This window comes from Lagenorhynchus albirostris, chromosome 7, assembly GCF_949774975.1.
Source record: "Lagenorhynchus albirostris chromosome 7, mLagAlb1.1, whole genome shotgun sequence".
NCBI lineage: Eukaryota > Metazoa > Chordata > Mammalia > Artiodactyla > Delphinidae > Lagenorhynchus > Lagenorhynchus albirostris.
Genome location: NC_083101.1, coordinates 21,486,974 through 21,512,669, shown reverse-complemented (window position 1 = coordinate 21,512,669; position 25,696 = coordinate 21,486,974). Strand labels below are relative to the sequence as shown.

Below are 25,696 nucleotides of genomic sequence, written 5' to 3'. Positions count from 1 at the left end.
GATAGTTAGAGAGGAATAGACAGGTGGCTTCTGGGGCGTTGGTAATATTCTATTTCTATTTCTTGGTATTTATCTTATTTTGTTCTTTAAACTGTACACATTAGTTTATATGCTTTTTGTGTTTGCTATTTCACTAAAAATAGTTAACACCTCTGTCTCTTCCTCACTTCTCCACTCCCCTTCTTTCTTGCTAAACCATTTATTCCTTATTTTGAAATCCTCCCACTTTTATCTCTTAATTTGCTTCTAGAGTGTATTTCTCCAGATCTTGGCAAGAGCTTTATGTTCTTTTGTTAACAAGCCTACTTATCTGTTACCCCTGTCTTTGGTTACTGTCCCTTTTTCTCTTTGTCATTGTCACTTTTGCTGTCCTCTCCATCCTTCTCCTTAAACAAGCTTTTTATTTGCCTTTAGAAAGTAAACAAGAAAGTAGGTTTCCCTCACTGTTATCTGACTTTATACAGGTTTTCTTCTCATCTAACAACTGAATAATTAGAAGGTTAAAAGTTAAGGTGGGTAGATGTAGAAAACTTAATGGACACAGAGAACTTTCCTCAGTACATTTGGATCACAGAATCTTTTGAACAATACCCTGAGTTCTTTGCCATCTTTCTACGTTTGTTTGTTTAACAGCATTACTGAGATGTAATTCACACACCACACAATTTACCCATTTAAAGTATACAATTAAGTGGTATACTATATTTTTTTAGTATATTCACAGAGTTGTGCAACTATTACCACAATCAATTTTAAAATATTTTCATCATCCCCAAAAGAAACCCCATACCCCTCAGCTGTCAACCCCCAAATCCCCCACCCCCAGTCCTAGGCAAACATTAATTCTTGTGTCTCTATAGGTTTGCCTGTTCTGGACATTTCATATAAATGGAATCATACAATATGAGGTCCTTTGTGACTCTTTCAACTAGCATAATGTTTTCAAGGTTCAACCATGTAGCATAGATCAGTACTTCACTCCTTTTTATTTCTGAATATATCCCATTGTATTATGTATATATCACATTTTATTTTTCCATTCATCAGTTGATGGACATTTATGTTGTTTCCACTCTGGCTATTATAAGCAATGATGAGCATCTGTTAAAAAATTATTAGCTCTTACATAATTCCTTTTAAGTGGTATGTATTCATTGAAGAAAATTTGAAAAATCCTGAAGAATATAAAGAATATGATACAATTTATTCATAATCCCACCACTCAAAAATAAGCTCTTTTAAAAATTTTTTCAAGAATACGCTTTGTGGGCTTCCCTGGTGGCGAAGTGGTTGAGAATCTGCCTGCCAATTCAGGGGACACAGGTTCGAGCCGTGGTCTGGGAAGATCCCACATGCCACGGAGCAACTAGGCCCGTGAGCCACAACTACTGAGCCTGCGCATCTGGAGCCTGTGCTCCGGAACAAGAGAGGCCGCGACAGTGAGAGGCCCGCGCACCGCGATGAGGAGTGGTCCCCGCTCGCCGCAACTGGAGAAAGCCCTCTCACAGAAACGAAGACCCAAAACAGCCAAAAATAACTAAATAAAATAACTAAATAAATAAAATTTAAAAAAAAGTGTTTAAAAAAAAAGAATAAGCTTTGTTAACACTTTTTCTGTCAGAAAAATACGTTTATGTAGTTTATTAATTCCTCATTTCTCTTTAAGATTTACTTCTCATTTGAGCAGATTTTGTTTGCCAAGTCATGGCAGATCTGGCCGCTGCAGTTGTAATAATTTGTAAATCATTGTACAATGGGAGTAAAGTAGAGTTATTAGCTATCAGATGGGGAGGGAGGAGGGTTTATAGAAAGTTTGATAGAGGAGGAAACATGTTTTGTGACTATGTGCATGAATTCCTGAAACTGGTAAGTAAATAAAAACATTGAGCTTTCTAATAAGGTCACATTTGTTCTGTTGTAGGAAGCTAGCAGGATGTACTGTCTTCATCACAGGCGCGAGCCGTGGCATTGGCAAAGCTATTGCTTTGAAAGCAGCAAAGGATGGAGCAAATATAGTCATTGCTGCAAAGACTGCCCAGGCACACCCCAAACTTGCAGGCACAATCTATACTGCTGCTGAAGAAAGTGAGTTTCAATACATAGAGAATTTGCTGGAAAGTTTAATTATATCTATCTGAAGTCTACCCTAAAAATAATTTTATCAGGTTAAAGAAATATTTTGTCACCTTACAGCAGTGTTTGGGAACCATTTTTCTCCCCAGCAGTTTTAAGTGATGGGAGAGACTCCCGTTAAATATCATGTCTCATGAGGGCAGTGGTTCTTGGATGGGAGCAGAGAGTAGAGGAGTGGAAGTAGAGGAAAGAATTTGAGAGGTGGATGGTGTGAACACTTTGAAAAAGTACTCCATGTTACTGTTCTCTGCATAATTCACAAGTCATTATTTTAATATTTGCAGTTCACAAATAGCTATTGAGTGCTTATATTCAAGGCACTGTGCCAGGAGTAATGACTTAAATTTCAGCTTCAGTTGATATTGCTAGTTTTGTTAGTTACGTTAATAGTATTGTGGTTATGCTAGGGGAATACATATGAAGAAATTATGAGTGAAATGATGCCTGAGGTTAGTTTTGAAATACACCAGCAAAAAACAAAATGGAATTGGGGGTAGATAAACAAATTAAATAACTGGCAAAACATTATCAATCACTGAAGATAGGAGATGGATTCATGATAGTTCATTATACATTCTTTATATTTTTATAGATTTTTTGAAATTTTCCATAATAAAGGTCTTTTAAATTACCTTCCCCATTTTAATAGCATTTTAAAAAATTACCTTCCTTTTTGGTTTTTTAATACAGTTGGCCTAGCTAGTCTGCAGCTGGATTCATCAGTCTGTCCTACTGTAGGGCAGAGTTGCTAGTAGTTATAAGACATAGTTATTTATATTGATTTTCTGAAAATGGGGTACTTTTTTCTTTTGACTCTTGTGTCAGAGGTTTGATATTGATGAAAGGTTTAATATTTGAATGCTTTAATGTTTCTTTGTTTATCCTTTGTAGTCAAAGCAGCTGGAGGAAAGGCCTTGCCATGTGTTGTTGATGTGAGAGATGAACAACAAATCAGCAGTGCAGTGGAGAAAGCAGTTGAGAAATTTGGAGGTACAGCCTTCATTCTGAAATAATTATTGAATATTGGTAAAGTATAGGTGTAACTATAATTTTATATTTAATTTTCTTTTGATTATTTTTTACTGAGTCTTTTTGAGTGTAACCAGAAATGGGTATTTATTCATATAGAAGCACAGCTTAAAATCATCTGATGACTAATTGAATAATTATTAAAAATCATTTTTTTCTCATTTTTTTTACATCTTTATTGGAGTATAATTGCTTTACAATGGTATGTTTGTTTCCGCTTTATAACAAAGTGAATCAGTTATACATATATATATGTTCCCATATCTCCTCCCTCTTGAGTCTCCCTCTCTCCCACCCTCCCTATCCCACCCCTCTAGGCGGTCATGAAGCACTGAGCTGATCTCCCTGTGCTATGCGGCTGCTTCCCACTAGCTATCTACCTTACATTTGGTAGTGTATATATGTCCATGCCTCTCTCTCCCTTTGTCACAGCTTACCCTTCCCCCTTCCCATATCCGCAAGTCCATTCTCTACTAGGTCTGTGTCTTTATTCCTGTCTTACCCCTAGGTTCTTCATGACATTTTTTTTTCTTAAATTCCATATATATGTGTTAGCATACGGTATTTGTCTCTCTCTTTCTGACTTACTTCACTCTGTATGACAGACTCTAGGTCTATCCACCTCATTACAAATAGCTCAATTTTGTTTCTTTTTATGGCTGAGTAATATTCCATTGTATATACGTGCCACATCTTCTTTTTCCATTCATCCGATGATGGATACTTAGGTTGTTTCCATCTCCAGGCTATTGTAAATACAGCTGCAATGAACATTGTGGTATATGACTCTTTTTTTTTTTTGCGGTACGTGGGCCTCTCACTGCCATGGCCCCTCCCGTTGCGGAGCACAGGCTCCGGATGCACAGGCCCAGCGGCCATGGCTCACGGGCCCAGCTGATCCGCGGCATGTGGGACCCCCCCTCGACTGTGGCACGAACCCATGTCCCCTGCATTGGCAGGTGGACTCTCAACCACTGCGCCACCAGGGAAGCCCCCTGACTCTTTTTTAATTATGGTTTTCTCAGGGTATATGCCCAGTAGTGGGATTGCTGGGTCATATGGTAGTTCTATTTGTAGTTTTTTAAGGAACCTCCATATTGTTCTCCATAGTGGCTGTACCAGTGCACATTCCCACCAACAGTGCAAGAGTGTTCCCTTTTACCCACACCCTCTCTAGCATTTATTGTTTCTAGATTTTTTCTTTAACATCTTTATTGGGGTATAACTGCTTTACAATGGTGTGTTAGTTTCTGCTTTATAACAAAGTGAATCAGTTACACATATACATATGTTCCCATATCTCTTCCCTCTTGCGTCTCCCTCCCTCCCACCCTCTCTATCCCACCCCTCCAGGCGGTCACAAAGCACCGAGCTGATATCCCTGTGCTATGCGGCTGCTTCCCACTAGCTATCTACCTTACGTTTGTTAGTGTATATATGTCCACGCCTCTCTCTCGCTTTGTCACAGCTCACCCTTACCCCTCCCCATATCCTCAAGTCCCTTCTGCAGTAGGTCTGTGTCTTTATTCCTCTCTTACCGCTAGGTTCTTCATGACATTTTTTTTTCTTAAATTCCATATATATGTGTTAGCATACGGTATTTGTCTTTCTCTTTCTGACTTACTTCACTCTGTATGACAGACTCTAGGTCTATCCACCTCATTACAAACAGCTCAATTTCGTTTCTTGTTATGGCTGAGTAATATTCCATTGTATGTATGTGCCACATCTTCTTTATCCATTCATCCGATGATGGGCTCTTAGGTTGTTTCCATCTCCGGGCTATTGTAAATAGTGCTGCAATGAACATTTTGGTACATGCCTCTTTTTTAATTATGGTTTTCTCAGGGTATATGCCCAGTAGTGGGATTGCTGGGTCATATGGTAGTTCTATTTGTAGTTTTTTAAGGAACCTCCCTACTGTTCTCCATAGTGGCTGTATCAATTCACATTCCCACCAGCAGTGCAAGAGTGTTCCATTTTCTCCATACCCTCTCCAGCATTTATTGTTTCTAGATTTTTTGATGATGGCCATTCTGACTGGTGTGAGATGATATCTCATTGTAGTTTTGATTTGCATTTCTCTAATGATTAATGATGTTGAGCATTCTTTCATGTGTTTGTTGGCAATCTGTATATCTTCTTTGGAGAAATGTCTAGGTCTTCTGCCCATTTTTGGATTGGGTTGTTTGTTTTTTTGTTATTGAGCTGCATGAGCTGCTTGTAAATTTTGGAAATTAATCCTTTGTCAGTTGCTTCATTTGCAAATATTTTCTCCCACTCTGAGGGTTGTCTTTTGGTCTTGTTTATGGTTTCCTTTGCTGTGCAAAAGCTTTGAAGTTTCATTAGGTCCTATTTGTTTATTTTTGCTTTTATTTCCGTTTCTCTGGGAGGTGGGTCAAAAAGGATCTTGCTGTGATTTATGTCATAGAGTGTTCTGCCTATGTTTTCCTCTAAGAGTTTGATAGTGTCTGGCCTTACATTTAGGTCTTTAATCCATCCTAGCTTATTTTTGTGTATGGTGTTAGGGAGTGATCTAATCTCATACTTTTACATGTACTTGTCCAGTTTTCCCAGCACCACTTATTGAAGAGGCTGTCCTTTCTCCACTGTACATTCCTACCTCCTTTATCAAAGATAAGGTGACCATATGTGTGTGGGTTTATCTCTGGGCTTTCTATCCTGTTCCATTGATCTATCTTTCTGTTTTTGTGCCAGTACCATACTGTCTTGATTACTCTAGCTTTGTAGTATAGTCTGAAGTCCGGGAGCCTGATTCCTCCAGCTCCGTTTTTCTTTCTCAGCATTGCTTTGGCTATTCGGGGTCTTTTGTGTTTCCATAGAAATTGTGAAATCTTTTGTTCTAGTTCTGTGAAAAATGCCAGTGGTAGTTTGATAGGAATTGCATTGAATCTGTACATTGCTTTGGGTAGTAGAGTCATTTTCACAATGTTCATTCTTCCAGTCCAAGAACATGGCATATCTCTCCATCTATTTGTATCATCTTTAATTTCTTTCGTCAGTGTCTTATAATTTTCTGCATACAGGTCTTTTGTCTCCTTAGGTAGGTTTATTCCTAGATGTTTTATTCGTTTTGTTGCAGTGGTAAATGGGAGTGTTTTCTTGATTTCACTTTCAGATTTTTCATCATTAGTGTATAGGAATGCCAGAGATTTCTGTGCATTACTTTTGTATCCTGCTACTTTACCAAATTCATTGATTAGCTCTAGTAGTTTTCTGGTAGCATCTTTAGGATTCTCTATATATGGTATCATGTCATCTGCAAACAGTGACAGCTTTACTTCTTCTTTTCTGATTTGGATTCCTTTTATTTCCTTTTCTTCTCTGATTTCTGTGGCTAAAACTTCCAAAACTATGTTGAATAAGAGTGGTGAGAGTGGGCAACCTTGTCTTCTTCCTGATCTTAGTGGAAATGCTTTCAGTTTTTCACCATTGAGGACAATGTTGGCTGTGGGTTTGTCATATATGGCCTTTATTATGTTGAGGAAAGTTCTCTCTATGCCTACCTTCTGCAGGGTTTTTATAATAAAAGGGTGCTGAATTTTGTCAAAAGCTTTCTCTGCATCTACTGAGATGATCATATGGTTTTTCTCCTTCAATTTGTTAATATGGTGTATCACGTTGATTGATTTGCGTATATTCAAGAATCCTTGCATTCCTGGAATAAACCCCACTTGATCATGGTGTATGATCCTTTTAATGTGCTGTTGGATTCTGTTTGCTAGTATTTTGTTGAGGAGTTTTGCATCTATGTTCATCAGTGATATTGTCCTGTAGTTTTCTTTCTTTGTGACATCCTTGTCGGGTTTTGGTATCAGGGTGATGGTGGCCTCGTAGAATGAGTTTGGGAGTGTTCCTCCCTCTGCTATATTTTGGAAGAGTTTGAGAAGGATAGGTGTTAGCTCTTCTCTAAATGTTTGATAGAATTCGCCTGTGAAGCCATCTGGTCCTGGGCTTTTGTTTGTTGGAAGATTTTTAATCCCAGTCTCAATTTCAGTGCCTGTGATTGGTCTGTTCATATTTTCTATTTCTTCCTGATTCAGTCTTGGCAGGTTTTGCATTTCTAAAAATTTGTCCATTTCTTCCAGGTTGTCCATTTTATTGGCATAGAGTTGCTTGTAGTAATCTCTCATGATCTTTTGTATTTCTGCAGTGTCAGTTCTTACTTCTCCTTTTTCATTTCTAATTCTATTGATTAGAGTCTTCTCCCTTTTTGTCTTGATGAGTCTGGCTAATGGTTTATCAATTTTGTTTATCCTCTCAAAGAACCAGCTTTAGTTTTATTGATCTGTGCTATCGTTTACTTCATTTCTTTTTCATTTATTTCTGATCTGATCTTTATGATTTCTTTCCTTCTGCTAACTTTGGGGTTTTTTGTTCTTCTTTCTCTAATTGCTTTAGGTGCAAGTTTAGGTTGTTTATTCGAGATGTTTCCTGTTTCTTGAGGTAGGATTGTATTGCTATAAACTTCCCTCTGAGAACTGCTTTTGCTGCATCCCATAGGTTTTGGGTCATCGTGTCTCCATTGTCATTTGTTTCTAGGTATTTTTTGATTTCCTCTTTGATTTCTTCTGTGATCACTTCGTTATTAAGTAGTGTATTGTTTAGCCTCCATGTGTTTGTATTTTACAGATCTTTTCCTGTAATTGATATCTAGTCTCATAGCATTGTGATGGGAAAAGATATTGATACAGTTTCAATTTTCTTAAATTTACCAAGGCTTGATTTGTGACCCAAGATATGATCTATCCTGGAGAATGTTCCATGAGCACTTGAGAAAAATGTGTATTCTGTTGTTTTTGAATGGAATGTCCTATAAATATCAATTAACTCCATCTCGTTTAATGTATCATTTAAAGCTTGTGTTTCCTTATTTATTTTCATTTTGGATGATCTTTCCATTGGTGAAAGTGGGGTGTTAAAGTCCCCTACTAGGAATATGTTACTGTTGATTTCCCCTTTTATGGCTGTTAGTATTTGCCTTCTGTATTGAGGTGCTCCTATGTTGGGTGCATAAATATTTACAATTGTTAAATCTTCTTCTTGGATCAATCCCTTGATCATTATGTAGTGTCCTTCTTTGTCTCTTCTAATAGTCTTTATTTTAAAGTCTATTTTGTCTGATATGAGAATTGCTACTCCAGCTTTCTTTTGGTTTCCATTTGCATGGAATATCTTTTTCCATCCCCTTACTTTCAGTCTGTATGTGTCTCTAGGTCTGAAGTGGGTCTCTTGTAGACAGCATATATATGGGTCTTGTTTTTGTATCCATTCAGCCAATCTGTGTCTTTTGATGGGAGCATTTAATCCATTAACATTTAAGGTAATTATCGATATGTATGTTCCTATTCCCATTTTCTTAATTGGTTTGGATTTGTTATTGTAGGTCTTTTCCTTCTCTTGTGTTTCTTGCCTAGACAAGTTCCTTTAGCAGTTGTTATAAAGTTGGTTTGGTGGTGCTGAACTCTCTCAGCTTTTGCTTGTCTGTAAAGGTTTAATTTCTCCATCAAATCTGAACGAGAACCTTGCTGGGTAGAGTAATCTTGGTTGCAGGTTTTTCTCCTTCATCACTTTAAATATGTCCTGCCAGTCCCTTCTGGCTTGCAGAGTTTCTGCTGAAAGATCAGCTGTTAACCTTATGGGGATTCCTTTGTATGTTATTTGTCGTTTTTTCCTTGCTGCTTTTAATATGTTTTCTTTGTATTTAATTTTTGACAGTTTGATTAATATGTGTCCTGGCGTGTTTCTCCTTGGATTTAACCTGTATGGGACTCTCTGTGCTTCCGGGACTTGATTAACTATTTCCTTTCCCATATTAGGGAAGTTTTCAACTATAATCTCTTCAAATATTTTCTCAGTCCCTTTCTTTTTCTCTTCTTCTTCTGGAACCCCTATAATTCAAATGTTGGTGCGTTTATTGTTGTCCCAGAGGTCTCTGAGACTGTCCTCAGTTCTTTTCATTCTTTTTCTTTATTCTGCTCTGCAGTAGTTATTTCCACTATTTTATCTTCCAGGTCACTTATCCGTTCTTCTGCCTCAGTTATTCTGCTATTTATCCCATCTAGAGTATTTTTAATTTCATTTATTGTGTTGTTCATTGTTGCTTGTTTCATGTTTAGTTCTTCTAGGTCCTTGTTAAATGTTTCTTGCATTTTGTCTATTCTATTTCCAAGATTTTGGATCATCTTTACTATCATTATTCTGAATTCTTTTTCAGGTAGACTGCCTATTTCCTCTTCATTTGTTAGGTCTGGTGGGTTTTTATCTTGCTCCTTCATCTGCTGTGTGTTTTTCTGTCTTCTCATTTTGCTTATCTTACTGTGTTTGGGGTCTCCTTTTTGCAGGCTGCAGGTTCGTAGTTCCCGTTGTTTTTGGTGTCTGTCCCCAGTGGCTATAGTTAGTTCAGTGGGTTGTGTAGGCTTCCTGTTGGAGGGGACTAGTGCCTGTGTTCTGGTAGATGAGGCTGGATCTTGTCTTTCTGGTGGGCAGGTCCACGTCTGGTGGTGTGTTTTGGGGTGTCTGTGGACTTACTATGATTTTAGGCAGCCTCTCTGCTAATGGGTGGGGTTGTGTTCCTCTCTTGCTAGTTGTTTGGCATAGGGTATCCAGCACTGTAGCTTGCTGTTTGTTGAGTGAAGCTGGGTGCTGGTGTTGAGATGGAGATCTCTGCGAGTTTTTTGCCATTTGATATTATGTGGAGATGGGAGGTGTCTTGTGGACCAGTGTCCTGAAGTTGGCTCTCCCACCTCAGAGGCACAGCACTGACTCCTGGCTGCAGCACCAAGAGCCTTTCATCCACACGGCTCAGAATAAAAGGGAGAAGAAGAAGAAAGAAAGAAAGAGAGAGAGAGAGAGAGAGAGAGAGGAAGGAAGAAGAAAGAAAGAGAATGGGAATAAGGAAGGAAGGAATACAATAAAATAAAATAAAGTAACATAAAATAAAGTTATTAAAATAAAAAATAATTATTAAGAGAAAAAAAATTTTTTAAAGAAAAAAAAACCAAAACGGATGGATAGAACCCTAGGACAAATGGTGAAAGCAAAGCTGTACAGACAAAATCTCACACAGAAGCATACACATACACACTCACAAAGAGAGGAAAAGGGGAAAAATAAATCTTGCTCTCAACGTCCACCTCCTCAATTTGGGATGATTCGTTGTCTATTCATGTATTCCACAGATGCAGGGTATATCAAGTTGATTGTGGAGCTTTAATCCGATGCTTCTGAGGCTCTGGGAGAGATTTCCCTTTCTCTTCTTTGTTTGCACAGCTCCCGGGGCTCAGCTTTGGATTTGGCCCCGCCTCTGGGTGTAGGTCGCCGGAGGGCATCTGTTCTTTGCTCAGACAGGACGGGGTTAAAGGAGCAGCTGCTTTGGGGGCTCTGGCTAACTCAGTTTGGGGGGAGGGAGGGGTGCGAATGCGGGGCGAGCCTGTGGCGGCAGAGGCCAGCGCGATGTTGCACCAGCCTGAGGCGCGCCGTGCGTTCTCCCGGGGAAGTTGTCCCTGGATCCCGGGACCCTGGCAGTGGCGGGCTGCACAGGCTCCCCGGAAGGGAGGTGTGGATAGTGACCTGTGCTCGCACACAGGCTTCTTGGTGGCAGCAGCAGCAGCCTTAGCGTCTCATGCCCGTCTCTGGGGTCCGCGCTGTTAGCCGCGGCTCGCCTCCATCTCTGGAGCTCCTTTAAGCAGCGCCCTTAATCCCCTCTCCTCGCGCACCAGGAAACAAAGAGGGACGAAAAAGTTGCCCCTTCGGCATGTCCAGACTTTTCCCGGACTCCCTCCCGGCTAGCCGTGGCGCACTAGCCGTGGCGCACTAACCCCCTGCAGGCTGTGTTCACGCCGCCAACCCCAGTCCTCTCCTTGCGCTCCTACCGAAGCCCGAGCCTCAGCTCCCAGCCCCGCCCTCCCCGCCCGGAGAGCCGACAAGCCTCTCGGGCTGGTGAGTGCCGGTCGGCCCTGATCCTCTGTGCGGGAATCTCTCCACTTTGCCCTCCGCACCCCTGTTGCTGTGCTCTCCTCCGCGGCTCCGAAGCTTTCCCCCTCTGCCACCCGCAGTCTCCGCCCGCGAAGGGGCTTCCTAGTGTGTGGAAACTTTTCCTCCTTCACAGCTCCCTCCCACTGGTGCAGGTCCCGTCCCTATTCTTTTGTCTCTGTTTATTCTTTTTTCTTTTGCCCTACCCAGGTACGTGGGGAGTTTCTTGCCTTTTGGGAGGTCTGAGGTCTTCTGCCAGCATTCAGTAGGTGTTCTGTAGGAGTTGTTCCACGTGTGGATGTATTTCTGGTGTATCTGTGGGGAGGAAGGTGATCTTCGCGTCTTACTCTTCCGCCATCTTCCCGATTCCCCTAAAAATCATTTTGGATAGTATAACAAATTTACCATCCAAAATAAAGTTAAGACCTTGACAATAACATACATCAAGCCAAGTGGTTCCCCAGATCCCATCCACTTGTCTCTCCCCAGTTTATGTAACCATCATTTGATGACTTTTTAATATTTATTGAATAAAGTGCAGATAACCTATTGGCATTCAAGATCTTTCACATTCTGGTGTTAACAGACTCTTTTGGTTTCATCTTTCTTCTACACCCCTATGTAAACTCCCTACTTCAGCCAAAATTGTTTACATCCATTTCCTTACCTTTAATTTTTTTTGTCTCTCAGCTTTTGCTGTTCCTATTCCTGAGGCTCCTCCAGTGCCCACTCCTCCACCTCTGATCATTCCTGAAATGTTCCCTTCTTTGTCTTTTGAAATCCTACCTTTTTGTGCTTTAATCTCATCTCCTTCACGAAGCCAGTTTCCTGACTATGCCAACCAATCAGAAGTGTACATTTTTCTTTCTCTGAATTCCAAAAACATTCCTTTGATCCTCATCTTGTACGACTTTAGATCTTAGTATTTCTTTTTTGTCCCCAATTGGTTCATAAGCTGCTAGAAGGCAAGTGTTGGGAGTTGAACTGAGACTTTGATGGCATTATAGCAAGGCACGTAGCCACGTCCAGATCCTGCCCTATTACCACTCTCTCCCTATAATATTCCAGAGACTGTATGTACATACAAAGGATATTGCCCAATGGGAAACAAGGTTAATGCTTTATTGTTAGCAAGGCTCGTGCTTATAACTCCCAGTGTGGAGTGCTGTGTTATTCAGGACTGGAACACAAAGCTTTGGCTCAAATGGGGCCTCTTCTTTTAAATCCAAAATCTTACTCCTGATTGGCAGCCTTTCCCAAAGTAATGTGAATGCCCATGAGAGAAGAGGAGAGAGAATGCAAAATTACTGGGTATTTTTTTTTTTTCTTACTGATCGGGCTGCAAATATGAAAGAGGAAGGAAGGATGCCACATTCATGTGCAGAACCTTTTATCTAAAATGACTTCACCTACTAGTGAAAGTAAGCAATTAGTGCCAATTAGGACTTAACCTAATTAGTTTAGCCATTCATTTTTAGGGAGGAATTAAGGGATAAGGTGGGTGAGGGTGGAAGACTGGAGCTTTTCCTTTCTCTGTATTCATCCAGTTTTAGTTCTTTCTGTTGATCCATTGGGTTTTTCAACTGAGGGCAAGTTTATCCTTCTTGGAGAATGAAATCATCAGAATATTAGGGAGAGCTGCTACCAGCTTTGTCTGAGCCCTTTCTCAATCTTTATTTCTGTCCTGTAGTTCTGTTAGAGAACATCAGCAGTTCAGCTGTTTGTTGTGTGGTATTGTCCCAAGGAACCTCTGAAATGAGTCGAGATGGACATTAGTTAAAGATACTCAAGACCATACTATATAGGCCCCCAATTCACCCCCCCATTTATTATTTTTTTTAATTTAATTATTTTAAACTTATAAAAAAATTTTTATTTTTTGACTGTGTTGGGTGTTCGTTGCTGCACGCAGGCTTTCTCTAGTTGCGGCGAGCGGGGGCACTACTCTTTGTTGTGGTGCACGAGCTTCTCATTGCAGTGGCTTCTCTTGTTGCGGAGCACAGGCTCTAGGCACGTGGGCTTCAGTAGTTGCAGCACATGGACTCAGTAGTTGCGCCCTACAGCATGCGGGATTCAGTAGTTATGGCTCACGGGCTCTAGAGCACAGGCTCGGTAGTTGTGGTGCACAAGCTTAGCTGCTTCACGGCATGTGGGGTCTTCCTGGGCCAGGGTTCGAACCCGTGTCCCCTGCATTGGCAGGCGGATTCTTAACCACTGTGCCAACAGGGAAGTCTCCCCTTTTATTTTCATTTGTATTTTTTAAATTTTATTTTTCTTAATTGAAGTATAGTTGATTTACAAAGTTGTGCCAATCTCTGCTGTCCAGCAAAGTGACTGAGTTATACACATGTATACATTCTTTTTTTAATATTCTTTTCCATTGTGGTTTATCACAGGATATTGACTATAGTTCCCTGTGCTATACAGTAGGACCTTGTTGTTTATCCATCTTATATATAATAGTTTTCACCCACCTTTTAACTTCCCGTCTTGAATTCTAGCTGCATTGTCTAATCTGGTTCACCAGAAAGAGTTACACATTACGTACTAATGACATCATAGTCCAAAAATTTGTTCCTGAGTGTCAAAATGTGAAGCAGCTCCACTTTCCAGAGTTGGGATCCTGCAGAATAAACTGAAGTCTCACAAATTGATTTCTTCTCCTATTGTTGCCACAGAATTTAAAGAGCCACACTGAAATCTTTTTCTTGGAAGAATTAAGACCCAGAAATATCTCCTCTCCAATTTTCTAACTCTATTTTGTCCCAGCCAAGGAGGTTCACTCAGGTGCATGGATGGTCTGCATTTTTTTAGCCACTGTAGCTTAGATTGTCTTCCATTGAACCTGGTATCATTCCTTCAGCATCTTCAATGTTGGATTAATTCAACTTTGTCTATCACGTGATGTCCTTTTCCAGGAGTAGACAGAAAAAACGGTAAGGACAAAAGCAAATCTTGGTTTTTGTTTCTTTAGAAGTCAGTGGATCCATATTATTGATTTGGGCTTCATGTCCTAGAACTTAGCTCAGTTGCTAGAAATCTTCAATTAAGAAGGTATGCTTTTCATATCTTTGGGGAAAAAAATCTCCCAATGTATTTTGCTACCTGTTGTTGAGATGGGCATCTGAAACACTTCTTTTTTTAAAAAATTAATTAATTTTATTTTTGTCTGCGTTGGGTCTTAGCTGTGTGTGGACTTTCTTTATTTGCAGCGAGCAGGGGCTACTCTTTGTTGTAGTGCCTGGGCTTCTCATTGCCGTGGTTTCTCTTGTTGTGGAGCATCGGCTCTAGGCACGCGGGCTTAGTAGTTGTGGCATGCGGTCTCAGTAGCTGTGGCTCGCGGGCTCTAGAGTGCAGGCTCAGTAGTTGTGGCGCATGGGCTTAGTTGCTCCACGGCATGTGGGATCTTCCTGGACCAGGGTTCAAACCCGTGTCCCCTGCCTTGGCAGGCGGATTCTTAACCACTGCGCCACCAGGGAAGCCCTGAAACCTTTCTATCTTCTTGCTAAATTTACAAATTGGTGGTGGAGTTACCTTTATTTTGGAATCTATCCTAACATTTCCTTCCCTCCTCCTTAGGATCCACTTTGATGTATTTAAAGTGTTTTGCTTTCCATTTGCCCATTAACTTCTGCTTTTCTGGCATAACAATGCAGAATCTTAATTCTTAATTCTTCGGTGAGCTCTGTTCAGCATCTCAGCTTCTGCTGTCTCCTAATCAGGATGGCTGCCACATTTATGAGATGATTCATAGCCTGCTCTTTTTTTCCTCTGTGTTTTTTTTCCACAGATCTCCCAAGTCTTTATATTTTGCTCGTTTGGTTTTAGTTCCATACTGTGGTTGCTACTGATATGGTCTGGTTTGGAGTTTTGTAGGCCTTTGAAGTCTGCCTTTTAGGGAACACTCTACCTTTGCCCTGATATTTCTCTCTGCTGGGGAATTATCCCTAACAAAGTCCTGCACAGTGGGTGGTGCTTTCTGACCTGTGCCCTGGGGGGCCTCTGCCACATGGTACTCCCTATCACCTTGCCTTCCCTCATCTTCAGAGTGTTTCAGGCCTTGAGTAAATTATGCTATTTCATAAACCACAGATGTAATCTTTCCTGCCACCTTTTTCTTCTGCAGCAAGCATACATATATGCCTTTTCTTTATCATTTCCCACCATCGTTCCCTGATCCATTTTAATTTGGCCCATCTGAGTTCAGAAATTTTAAGATATCTCTTAATTGGACCCAGTTTTTTTTCTCTTTATCACTGGCAAGTCAAATAGAGTTTTCCCAGTCAGTATATCTTCATTACTCATCTACTTTCTTTTGCTTTTGGGCCCAGATGTTTGCTCTGCTAACATAGCTGTCACTTATTATCACATAGTGAGTGATGAAGTCAATAAAGGTTGGATTTGCCCAAGGAATCCATTGATTGGATCAACCCTCATTAGCTTCATCGCCTTAATTAGGGTAATTCTACACAGGTGGTTTACACACCCATCAGTCCAGCATCTCACCCAGACCCACACTCAATTTGCTTTGCTCCCACCTGGCTTTTTCTTTAGTGAATATTATCTTCCTTGTCTCTTAGGCCCTAGCAGCATGCCTTATACAGAGTAGCCCCTCAGTGATTATGTCTTAGTGATGAGATTGAGCAATATCTAGTTTTGTGAATTGAGAAGCATGTCGTGGATTTAAAAATTCCTCTCACTGGTCTTTGCCACTTATGAAGGCAAACCATCATCATTTTGTTTATTCTGGAAAGCTGGTAGTCACAGGACGTGAAACTTGTCCAATATATACAGGTGATTTACTTGAGTTTGAGTTTTGTTATAACGAAGATATAAAATGTAATATAGTTGAATCCAAAGTTATTCTAAGGACACGTTTTAAGAAAACATTAGTAGCGCTAACTCTGTGCTAAAGAATATGGAAATTGAGGAATGAGGAATGAGGACGTGATCAAAATTTTATAATGTTACTATAAATGAAGAAAGGGAGCTTATGACTAATATGTTGTAAGTATAATAACCTTATTTAAACCATTTTCCACATATTGTGAGAGAGGGACAAAGCAAAGTTAAGATAATAAAAGACGTTTAAGGCAACAGTCTAACCCCAGCAGTAGAAATTGTCATATATCTATTTGATAGAATATTAAATGCTCTTTAGAAAGAATGGATGCAGCTAGAGATGATCATACTAAGTGAAATAAGTCAGAAAGAGACAAATACCATATGATATTACTTATATGTGGAGTCTAAAATATGACACAAATGAACTTATCTACGAAACAGAAACAGACTCACAGACATAGAGAACAGACCTGTGGTTGCCAAGGGGGAGGGGGATGGGGGAGGGATAGATGGGGAGTTTGGGATTAGTAGATGCAAGCTATTACATATATTGAATAGAATGCATAAACAACAAGGTCCAACTGTATCGCACAGGGAACTATATTCAGTATCCTGAAGTAAACTATAATGGAAAAGAATATAAAAAAGAATGTATATATATCTATAACTGAGTCACTTTGCTGTACAGCAGAAATTAACACAACATTGTAAATCAGCTGTACTTCAATTTAAAGGAAAAGAATTATGAAGGCCATGTAGAAATGCAGAAATGTGTTTGAGATGCTTTTGTATTTTACCATTTTCATTTAACATTATTTAAGCTTGTAACCATAAATGTTACATATGGATAAGGACTGGATAGAATATGCAGAAATAATCATTATTCTAAATTTATTTTGTGTATAAGTTACCAAAACAAACCTGATCTATTTTCATGATTTGCCTGGAATTTAAACTCTAGGTCATTTCTCTTTTCCCAGTTCCCAAGACCAGAAAGGAGCTCTTCCATTTAAGTAAGGGCCTTTGAGAGGAGGGAGACCGGTGTGCTTGGAAGGGAGACAGGCCTTGGAAAGATGATGGGGGGGGTGGGAAACTTTAAGGAAATTGACCTAAGGTTCTTGGGGACAAGGAGGGAAGACCAGGAAGTAAGAGAACAGATAAGGACAGGAGCTACAAACCACTAAGGACTAAGCTTCCTTGCAGTTTCCTGGGGAGCCCTGGTTATGGTCTCCATGTGCCAGTGAAAATCATTTGGGTGCTGTTTTGACATACCTACTGAGTCTTGCATTGGTGTGTTCGTCAGTCATATTATCTAAAAGAAGTATTTGTGAACTCGGACTTCAACTATATAGAGTGAATGTTTTTTATTTCTTTTTGTTATAAAGTCTAAATTACATTACTAAGAAGTTGATTATTTGAATACAGGAATTGATATTCTGGTGAATAATGCCAGTGCTATTAGCTTGACCAACACATTGGAAACACCTACAAAGAAAGTGGATTTGATGATGAACATCAACACCAGAGGCACCTATCTTACGTAAGTTAAAGACCTGTGGGAGAGAGTGTTGCAGTGTTTTGTCAGAGAACTAGTTGTAAACAGATTTGAATAGGTTAGGAATACAGTTTAAAATCTAGTCAACCCTTATAAAGGCCTAAAAGTGCTCCAAGTCAGTAGGTAGTATTTTAAATAGTTTTATTCAGAGTGCCTTTTCTCTGTGATTCTAATAAAGACTAAAGTATAGCTCAAACATTTTCAAACACTTGCATGAGTAAATACATATATATATGCATACCAAGTCTTCTGGCAAACCTGCAGTAGTCTCTTCCTCTGAAAAACACTGGAGTTTTAGTTATGTAAATAACAAGAAGCTCATTATGAATCCCATTTTAATGTAATTGAAAAAGGCTAATGCTATCTTAGGCAGTGTCAGGGAAAATATCAAATATAGAATGAGAGCAAATGTAGTCCTGTTGTGTTCTGCATTGGTCAGACCTAGTCCACTCTTGTTTGTTTGTCCATTTGTTTATCTGTTTATTTACCTTCGGGTTCTACCATTTTTCATGTGGATATAAGGGAAGATCAGCACAGAACTTTCTTATCTGCCTTATATGTACTTGTGTGTATCTGCCTTATACGTTTGCATAGAACAGGTGGTTAGGAACTTGGGCTTTGGAGGCAGACTCCTTTGAGGATTCAAATTTCACCCCCACCCTTCATGACTCACTATCTTCATGAGCTTGTACAAGTAACTTAAGCTCTTGCAGAGTCTGTTTTCTCATTTGTAAAATGGGGATAATAGAGAAGTATGTCATAAGATTGGTAATAAGGGTTAAATGTAAAATTTGTCTTTAATTTTGAACTTTGCCCTTGGATGTGTGTTTTTGGATCAGCAAAACTTGGCTCTGACAGTGTTAAACATTTTGTTTTTATTAGTTACCTATATTCATAATTTCATTAGCTGCCTACATGAAAAAAATTAGGAGATTTACCCAAAAATCCCGATTTCTGGCTTTCTTGAAACATTGGCCACATAGAGACAGCGTTCCCACGTGGCAACAGTTAGCTACCATAGCCCAGTGGCAGAGTATCAACTGCGTTATCAGATGGGGACTGGGCACCATTGTCTCTGGATGCTGAGGGCAGGCTAAAAAGTTGCCACTTATTGTGCTTGCACTTTTCCTTCTTCTATTAAAGGAGAAAGTGAAATATTTCTCATACCCATGTCTCTATCTGAAGTGGGAAAATGAGACATATGCCAAGAGGGCCATATGTGCAAGTAAAATGGTTGAGAGCTTGCTTCTTTGTAGATGTGGGGCATATTTCTATAAATTCAGTGTGTAACCTATATTCCTCCTGAATGGAAACCATAGAGAATCAAACCGTAGTAAGATCTGTGGCAAGCATATTGAAAAGATTATGGTGAAAAACTTAATGAACTAGAAAGAGGACTAACATTTCAATAGGTTTGTGTTTACTTTCAAATAAAATAAGCAGTGCTGCTGTGTGATGCAGTTATATGTTACAAGAAGAAATTATCTGGGCATCAAAATATTTTACAGCTGGTAACTTTGTGAAAGAATTTTGATTGAATGTAAACACTCATTTAAATAAGTGTTTAAAAATATAAACCTAACCAGGAATACTATTCCTGCTGAATTAAGGGTTAGAAGGGCATGATGCATGAAAAACTTAAATCATTTGTGGCCGTTTCTATTATAGATGACGAAGCCACAGGAATAAATATTCCACCCACCCAGTTATATTTATTTATGGTGTCAGGATAATTTTGATGTGATTAAAGTTTTTTAGACTGGATACTCATGACATGAACATCAGGAAATGACTTGAGGATTGAGAAATGTTTTAGAAAATGTAATGTGGGTTTATCAAAAGTGGTAATCAGGACTTCCCTGGGGGCGCAGTGGTTAAGAATCTGCCTGCCAATGCAGGGGACACAGGTTCGAGCCCTGGTCCAGGAAGATCCCACATGCCGTGGAGCAACTAAGCCTGTGTGCCACAACTACTGAGCCCGTACTCTAGAGCCCATGAGCCACAACTACTGAGACCGTGTGCCACAACTACTGCAGCCCGTGTGCCTAGAACCTGTACTCCACAACAAAAAGAAGCCACTGCAATGAGAAGCCCGCACACCGCAACAAAGAGTAACCTGTGCTCGCCGCAACTAGAGAATGCCTGCGCACAGCAATGAAGACCCAATGCAGCCAAAAAATTAATTAATTAATTAAAAAAACACCTGCTAGTGCAGGGGACATGGGTTCGATCCCTGGTCCTGGAAGATCCCACATGCTGCAGAGCAACTAAGCCTGTGCACCACAACTACTGAGCCTGCGCTCTAGAGCCCGCGAGCCACAGCTTCTGAGCCCACACACTACAACTCTGAAGCCTGTGTGCCTAGAGCCCATGCTCCGCAACAAGAGAAGCCACCGCAATGCAAAGCCTAGACACCTCAACGAAGAGTAGCCCCACTGGCTGCAACTAGAGAAAGCCCGCGCGTAGCAACAAAGACCCAATGCAGCCCAAAGTAAATAAAAAAAAAAAAAGTGGTATAGACAGTGTGGCTGTGATGGTCAGGGTTAACTTTAAACTTATACAAGTCTAAACTAATGTAGAAGTGTTTCACAGAGGTGTAGAAATTAAGTTTGTTCATTGTATTGTTCACTAGGAATAGCTCTTGCTGAAAAGTTAAAAACGGGCCGTTATGAATTCTAAGAATTAAATAGACTTCTGTGGTTTGAAATACAGACTATTCAGTGCTTTACTCATGTTGAATACAAAGTGACTGTCAGTTCTGTGACAAGGTTGTGTGGTTGTGGTGTACTGTTGTAGAGATTTTGTTTTTGATTAGAAAGAAATCAATTCTTTTTTGCCACCCAAGAGAAAATTCCCAACTCAGTTCCCAAGCAAAGATTGGGTCAAAGACTTGGCTTTTTTAGCTGACATTATGACTTACGGAAACACAAGTATATGATTCTCATTGCTCATTCCTTGTGAAATTATGTCTTTGGAAAACCCATTTGTCAAGAATAATTTGTCCCCTTTCCTATAACACGGTCATTTTCCAAAAATGAAAGTGATGGCCTAAACTACACTCCTGTTCATAGATTTGTTCAGTTCAAAACAAAACCAAAAAATCCGATATAGGAAAATGAACTAACTTTAAAATTACCTTTATGAATGAAAACTATTTGTGCAGTTGAAGAACTACAAATGGAATACATAAGCTGTAGGGCACTAAGGTACTAAAAACTAAATATGAGTACGTTGGAGTAATAGATCTACAAATATCTCAGGAATAGATACCCTAAAATAAAACCCTTTTTTATTTTTTCGGTACGCGGACCTCTCACTCTTGTGGCCTCTCCCATTGCGGAGCACAGGCTCCGAACGCGCAGGCTCAGTGGGCATGGCTCACGGGCCCAGTCGCTCCGCGGCATGTGGGATCCTCCCGGACCAGGGCACAAACCCGTGTCCCCTGCATCGGCAGGCGGACTCTCAACCACTGCACCACCATGGAAGCCCTAAAACCCTTTTTAAAAGCAAAGATTCTATTCACTGTTGAAAGTTCCTATATTTATTAACAGCTATTTTTGAAAATAAAATTTATTTATTTATTTATTTTGGCTGCATTGGGTCTTCATTGCTACGCATGCGCTTACTCTAGTTGCGGTGAGCGGGGGCTACTCTTTGTTGCCGTGCACGGGCTTTTCATTGCAGTGGCTTCTCTTGTTGTGGAGCACAGGCTCTAGGCGCACGGGCTTCAGTAGTTGCGACACGTGGGCTCAGTAGTTGTGGCACAGGGGCTTAGTTGCTCTGTGGTATGTGGGATCTTCCTGGACCAGGGCTTGAACCTGTGTCCCCTGCATTGGCAGGTGGATTCTTAACCACTGTGCCACCAGGGAAGTCCCTATTAACAGCTAATTTTAAATAAAATTGTTCCCAGTTAAAGGCATTTTACAATGCCAGTTGAAAGACCTGACATTGACCTTTGAACCAAAAAAAGGGTGTCAGGTTTTTGGCCCTCTATGAAAGGCATACATTATAAAAGAGAAATTCATAATGAGACATTTCCATTTAAATTTTTGTTTTCTTTTTTATTTAGTGACACTCACTTCATTCACATAAGATAAGTACAGATTGTTTTCTCAGGGAAGCCTGAGAAGCATCCTCAGGGAGAGAGTAGGGGAAGGCCCAAAGAACTGACCTATTTGGAGATTTCAGCAAGGATCTGGAGCTGCTTCCTGATCCCTGGTGCCCAGGGCCCTGTGGCCTGTGTCTTGTGTTCTAGTGGTTTAAAGAAACAGGGTTGGAAGACAGGAGGTAGAATGCAGATCCTGATTTGTATTTCTAAGTTTTAATTAAATATATAATCTCCAGTATTATATGTGTTTGTATCATGTTAAATGCTTATAGAAATTCAGTAATAAGGCTCAAATGTATTTCTGAACCGTTGCTCTTTCTTATACTCAGCTCACTTTATTCATTTACTCAAATGCCCTATAGGCCTTGGAGCTTACAACCCTGATTAAGTAAAATAATTCATGTGAAGGTAATAACTAATAAGTGCAGTGCCTAGCATACAGTAAGTTTCTAGTAAACTTAGCTATTTTATTAAGCTCAAGGTATTAGTATCTAAGCGTGGTGCTAAGAATTTTCAATATAATATGTAAGATAGGGCATGTTGCCGTGGAAAACGTACCTGATGAGGGTTACTAACGCTGAGGGTTAGGCAAGCAAAGTGCAGCTGGAAAGGTTTTGTCTAATATATATATATATATTTTTTAACATCTTTATTGGAGTATAATTGCTTTACAATGGTATGTTAGCTTCAGCTTCACAACAAAATGAATCAGTTATATACATACATATATTCCCATATCTCTTCCCGCTTGCGTCTCCCTCCCTCCCACCCTCCCTATCCCACCCCTCCAGGCGGTCACAAAGCACCGAGCTGATCTCCCTGTGCTATGCGGCTGCTTCCCACTAGCTATTTACCTTACGTTTGGTAGTGTATATATGTCCATGCCTCTTTATCGCTTTGTCACCGTTTACCCTTCCCCCTCCCCATAACCTCAAGTCCATTCTCTAGTAAGTCTGTGTCTTTATTCCTGTTTCACCCCTAGGTTTTTCATGACATTTTTTTTTTAAATTCCATATATATGTGTTAGCATACGGTATTTGTCTCTCTCTTTCTGACTTACTTCACTCTGTATGACAGACTCTAGGTCTATCCACCTCATTACAAATAGCTCAATTTCATCTCTTTTTATGGCTGAGTAATATTCCATTGTATATATGTGCCACATCTTCTTTATCCATTCATCCGATGATGGACACTTAGGTTGTTTCCATCTCCGGGCTATTGTAAATAGAGCTGCAATGAACATTTTGGTACATGACTCTTTTTGAATTATGGTTTTCTCAGGGTATATGCCCAGTAGTGGGATTGCTGGGTCATATGGTAGTTCTATTTGTAGCTTTTTAAGGAACCTCCATACTGTTCTCCACAGTGGCTGTATCAATTTACATTCCCACCAACAGTGTAAGAGGGTTCCCTTTTCTCCACACCCTCTCCAGCATTTATTGTTTCTAGATATTTTGATGATGGCCATTCTGACTGGTGTGAGATGATATCTCATTGTAGTTTTGATTTGCATTTCTCTCATGATTAGTGATGTTGAGCATTCTTTCATGTGTTTGTTGGCACTCTGTATATCTTCTTTGGAGAAATGTCTATTTAGGTCTTCTGCCCATTTTTGGATTGGGTTGTTTGTTTTTTTGTTATTAAGCTGCATGAGCTGCTTATAAATTTTGGAGATCAATCCTTTGTCAGTTGCTTCATTTGCAAATATTTTCTCCCATTCTGAGGGTTGTCTTTTGGTCTTCTTTATGGTTTCCTTTGCTGCGCAAAAGCTTTTAAGTTTCATTAGGTCCCATTTGTTTACTCTTGTTTTTATTTCCATTTCTCTAGGAGGTGGGTCAAAAAGGACCTTGCTGTGATTTATGTCATAGAGTGTTCTGCCTATGTTTTCCTCTAAGAGTTTGATAGTTTCTGGCCTTACATTTAGGTCTTTAATCCATTTTGAGCTTATTTTTGTGTATGGTGTTAGGGAGTGATCTAATTTCATACCTTTACATGTAGCTGTCCAGTTTTCCCAGCACCACTTATTGAATAGGCTGTCCTTTCTCCACTGTACATTTCTGCCTCCTTTGTCAAAGATAAGGTGACCATATGTGCGTGGGTTTATCTCTGGGCTTTCTATCCTGTTCCATTGATCTATCTTTCTGTTTTTGTGCCAGTACCATACCGTCTTGATTACTCTAGCTTTGTAGTATAGTCTGAAGTCTGGGAGCCTGATTCCTCCAGTTCCTTCTTTCGTTCTCAAAATTGCTTTGGCTATTCGGGGTCTTTTGTGTTTCCATACAAATTGCAAAATTTTTTGTTCTAGTTCTGTGAAAAATGCCAGTGGTAGTTTGATAGGGATTGCATTGAATCTATAGATTGCTTTCGGTAGTAGAGTCATTTTCACAATGTTGATTCTTCCAATCCAAGAACATGGTATATCTCTCCATCTATTTGTATCGTCTTTAATTTCTTTCATCAGTGTCTTATAATTTTCTGCATACAGATCTTTTGTCTCCTTAGGTAGGTTTATTCCTAGATATTTTATTCGTTTTGTTGCAGTGGTAAATGGGAGTGTTTTCTTGATTTCACTTTCAGATTTTTCATCATTAGTATATAGGAATGCCAGAGATTTCTGTGCATTAATTTTGTATCCTGCCACTTTACCAAATTCATTGATTAGCTCTAGTAGTTTTCTGGTAGCATCTTTAGGGTTCTCTATGTATAGGATCATGTCATCTGCAAACAGTGACAGCTTTACTTCTTCTTTTCCGATTTGGATTCCTTTTATTTCCTTTTCTTCTCTGATTGCTGTGGCTAAAACTTCCAAAACTATTTGAATAAGAGTGGTGAGAGTGGGCAAACTTGTCTTGTTCCTGATCTTAGTGGAAATGCTTTCAGTTTTTCACCATTGAGGATGATGTTTGCTGTGGGCTTGTCATATATGGCCTTTATTATGTTGAGGAAAGTTCCCTCTATGCCTACTTTCTGGAGGGTTTTTATCATAAATGGGTGTTGAATTTTGTCAAAAGCTTTCTCTGCATCTATTGAGATGATCATATGGTTTTTCTCCTTCAGTTTGTTAATATGGTTTATCACATTGATAGATTTGCGTATATTGAAGAATCCTTGCATTCCTGGAATAAACCCCACTTGATCCTGGTGTATGATCCTTTTAATGTGCTGTTGGATTCTGTTTGCTAGTATTTTGTTGAGGATTTTTGCATCTATGTTCATCAGTGATATTGGCCTGTAGTTTTCTTTCTTTGTGACATCCTTGTCTGGTTTTGGTATCAAGGTGATGGTGGCCTCGTAGAAGGAGTTTGGGAGTGTTCCTCCCTCTGCTATATTTTGGAAGAGTTTGAGAAGGATAGGTGTTAGCTCTTCTCTAAATGTTTGATAGAATTTGCCTGTGAAGCCATCTGGTCCTGGGCTTTTCTTTGTTGCAAGATTTTTAATCACAGTTTCAATTTCAGTGCTTGTGATTGGTCTGTTCATATTTTCTATTTCTTCCTGATTCAGTCTTGGCAGGTTGTGCATTTCCAAGAATTTGTCCATTTCTTCCAGATTGTCCATTTTATTGGCATAGAGTTGCTTGTAGTAATCTCTCATGATCTCTTTTATTTCTGCAGTGTCAGTTGTTACCTCTCCTTTTTCATTTCTAATTCTATTGATTTGAGTCTTCTCCCTTTTTTTCTTGATGAGTCTGGCTAGTGGTTTATCTATTTTGTTTATCGTCTCAAAGAACCAGCTTTTAGTTTTATTGATCTTTGCTATTGTTTCCTTCATTTCTTTTTCATTTATTTCTGACCTGATTTTTATGATTTCTTTCCTTCTGCTAGCTTTGGGGTTTTTTTGTTCTTCTTTCTCTAATTGCTTGAGGTGCAAGGTTAGGTTGTTTATTCGAGATGTTTCCTACTTCTTAAGGTGGGCTTGTATCGCTATAAACTTCCCCCTTAGAACTGCTTTTGCTGCATCCCACAGGTTTTGGGTCGTTGTGTCTCCATTGTCATTTGTTTCTAGGTATTTTTTGATTTCCTCTTTGATTT

At 39.7% G+C, this 25,696-nt stretch overlaps 1 protein-coding gene across 2 annotated transcripts in view; it reads left to right on the top strand.

Moving 5' to 3' along the window:
• The window catches only part of HSDL2 (hydroxysteroid dehydrogenase like 2), a 94,586-nt gene that overhangs the window by 10,911 nt on the left and 57,979 nt on the right, over nucleotides 1-25,696 (top strand). The window contains exons 2-4 of one of the 2 annotated variants that reach the window (XM_060154614.1): nucleotides 1,922-2,085; nucleotides 3,025-3,123; nucleotides 17,428-17,542. In XM_060154614.1, the coding sequence (XP_060010597.1) occupies nucleotides 1,922-2,085; nucleotides 3,025-3,123; nucleotides 17,428-17,542 (378 nt within the window). The remainder of the gene's footprint in view (nucleotides 1-1,921; nucleotides 2,086-3,024; nucleotides 3,124-17,427; nucleotides 17,543-25,696) is intronic. The other variant, XM_060154615.1, reaches the window with a different exon arrangement.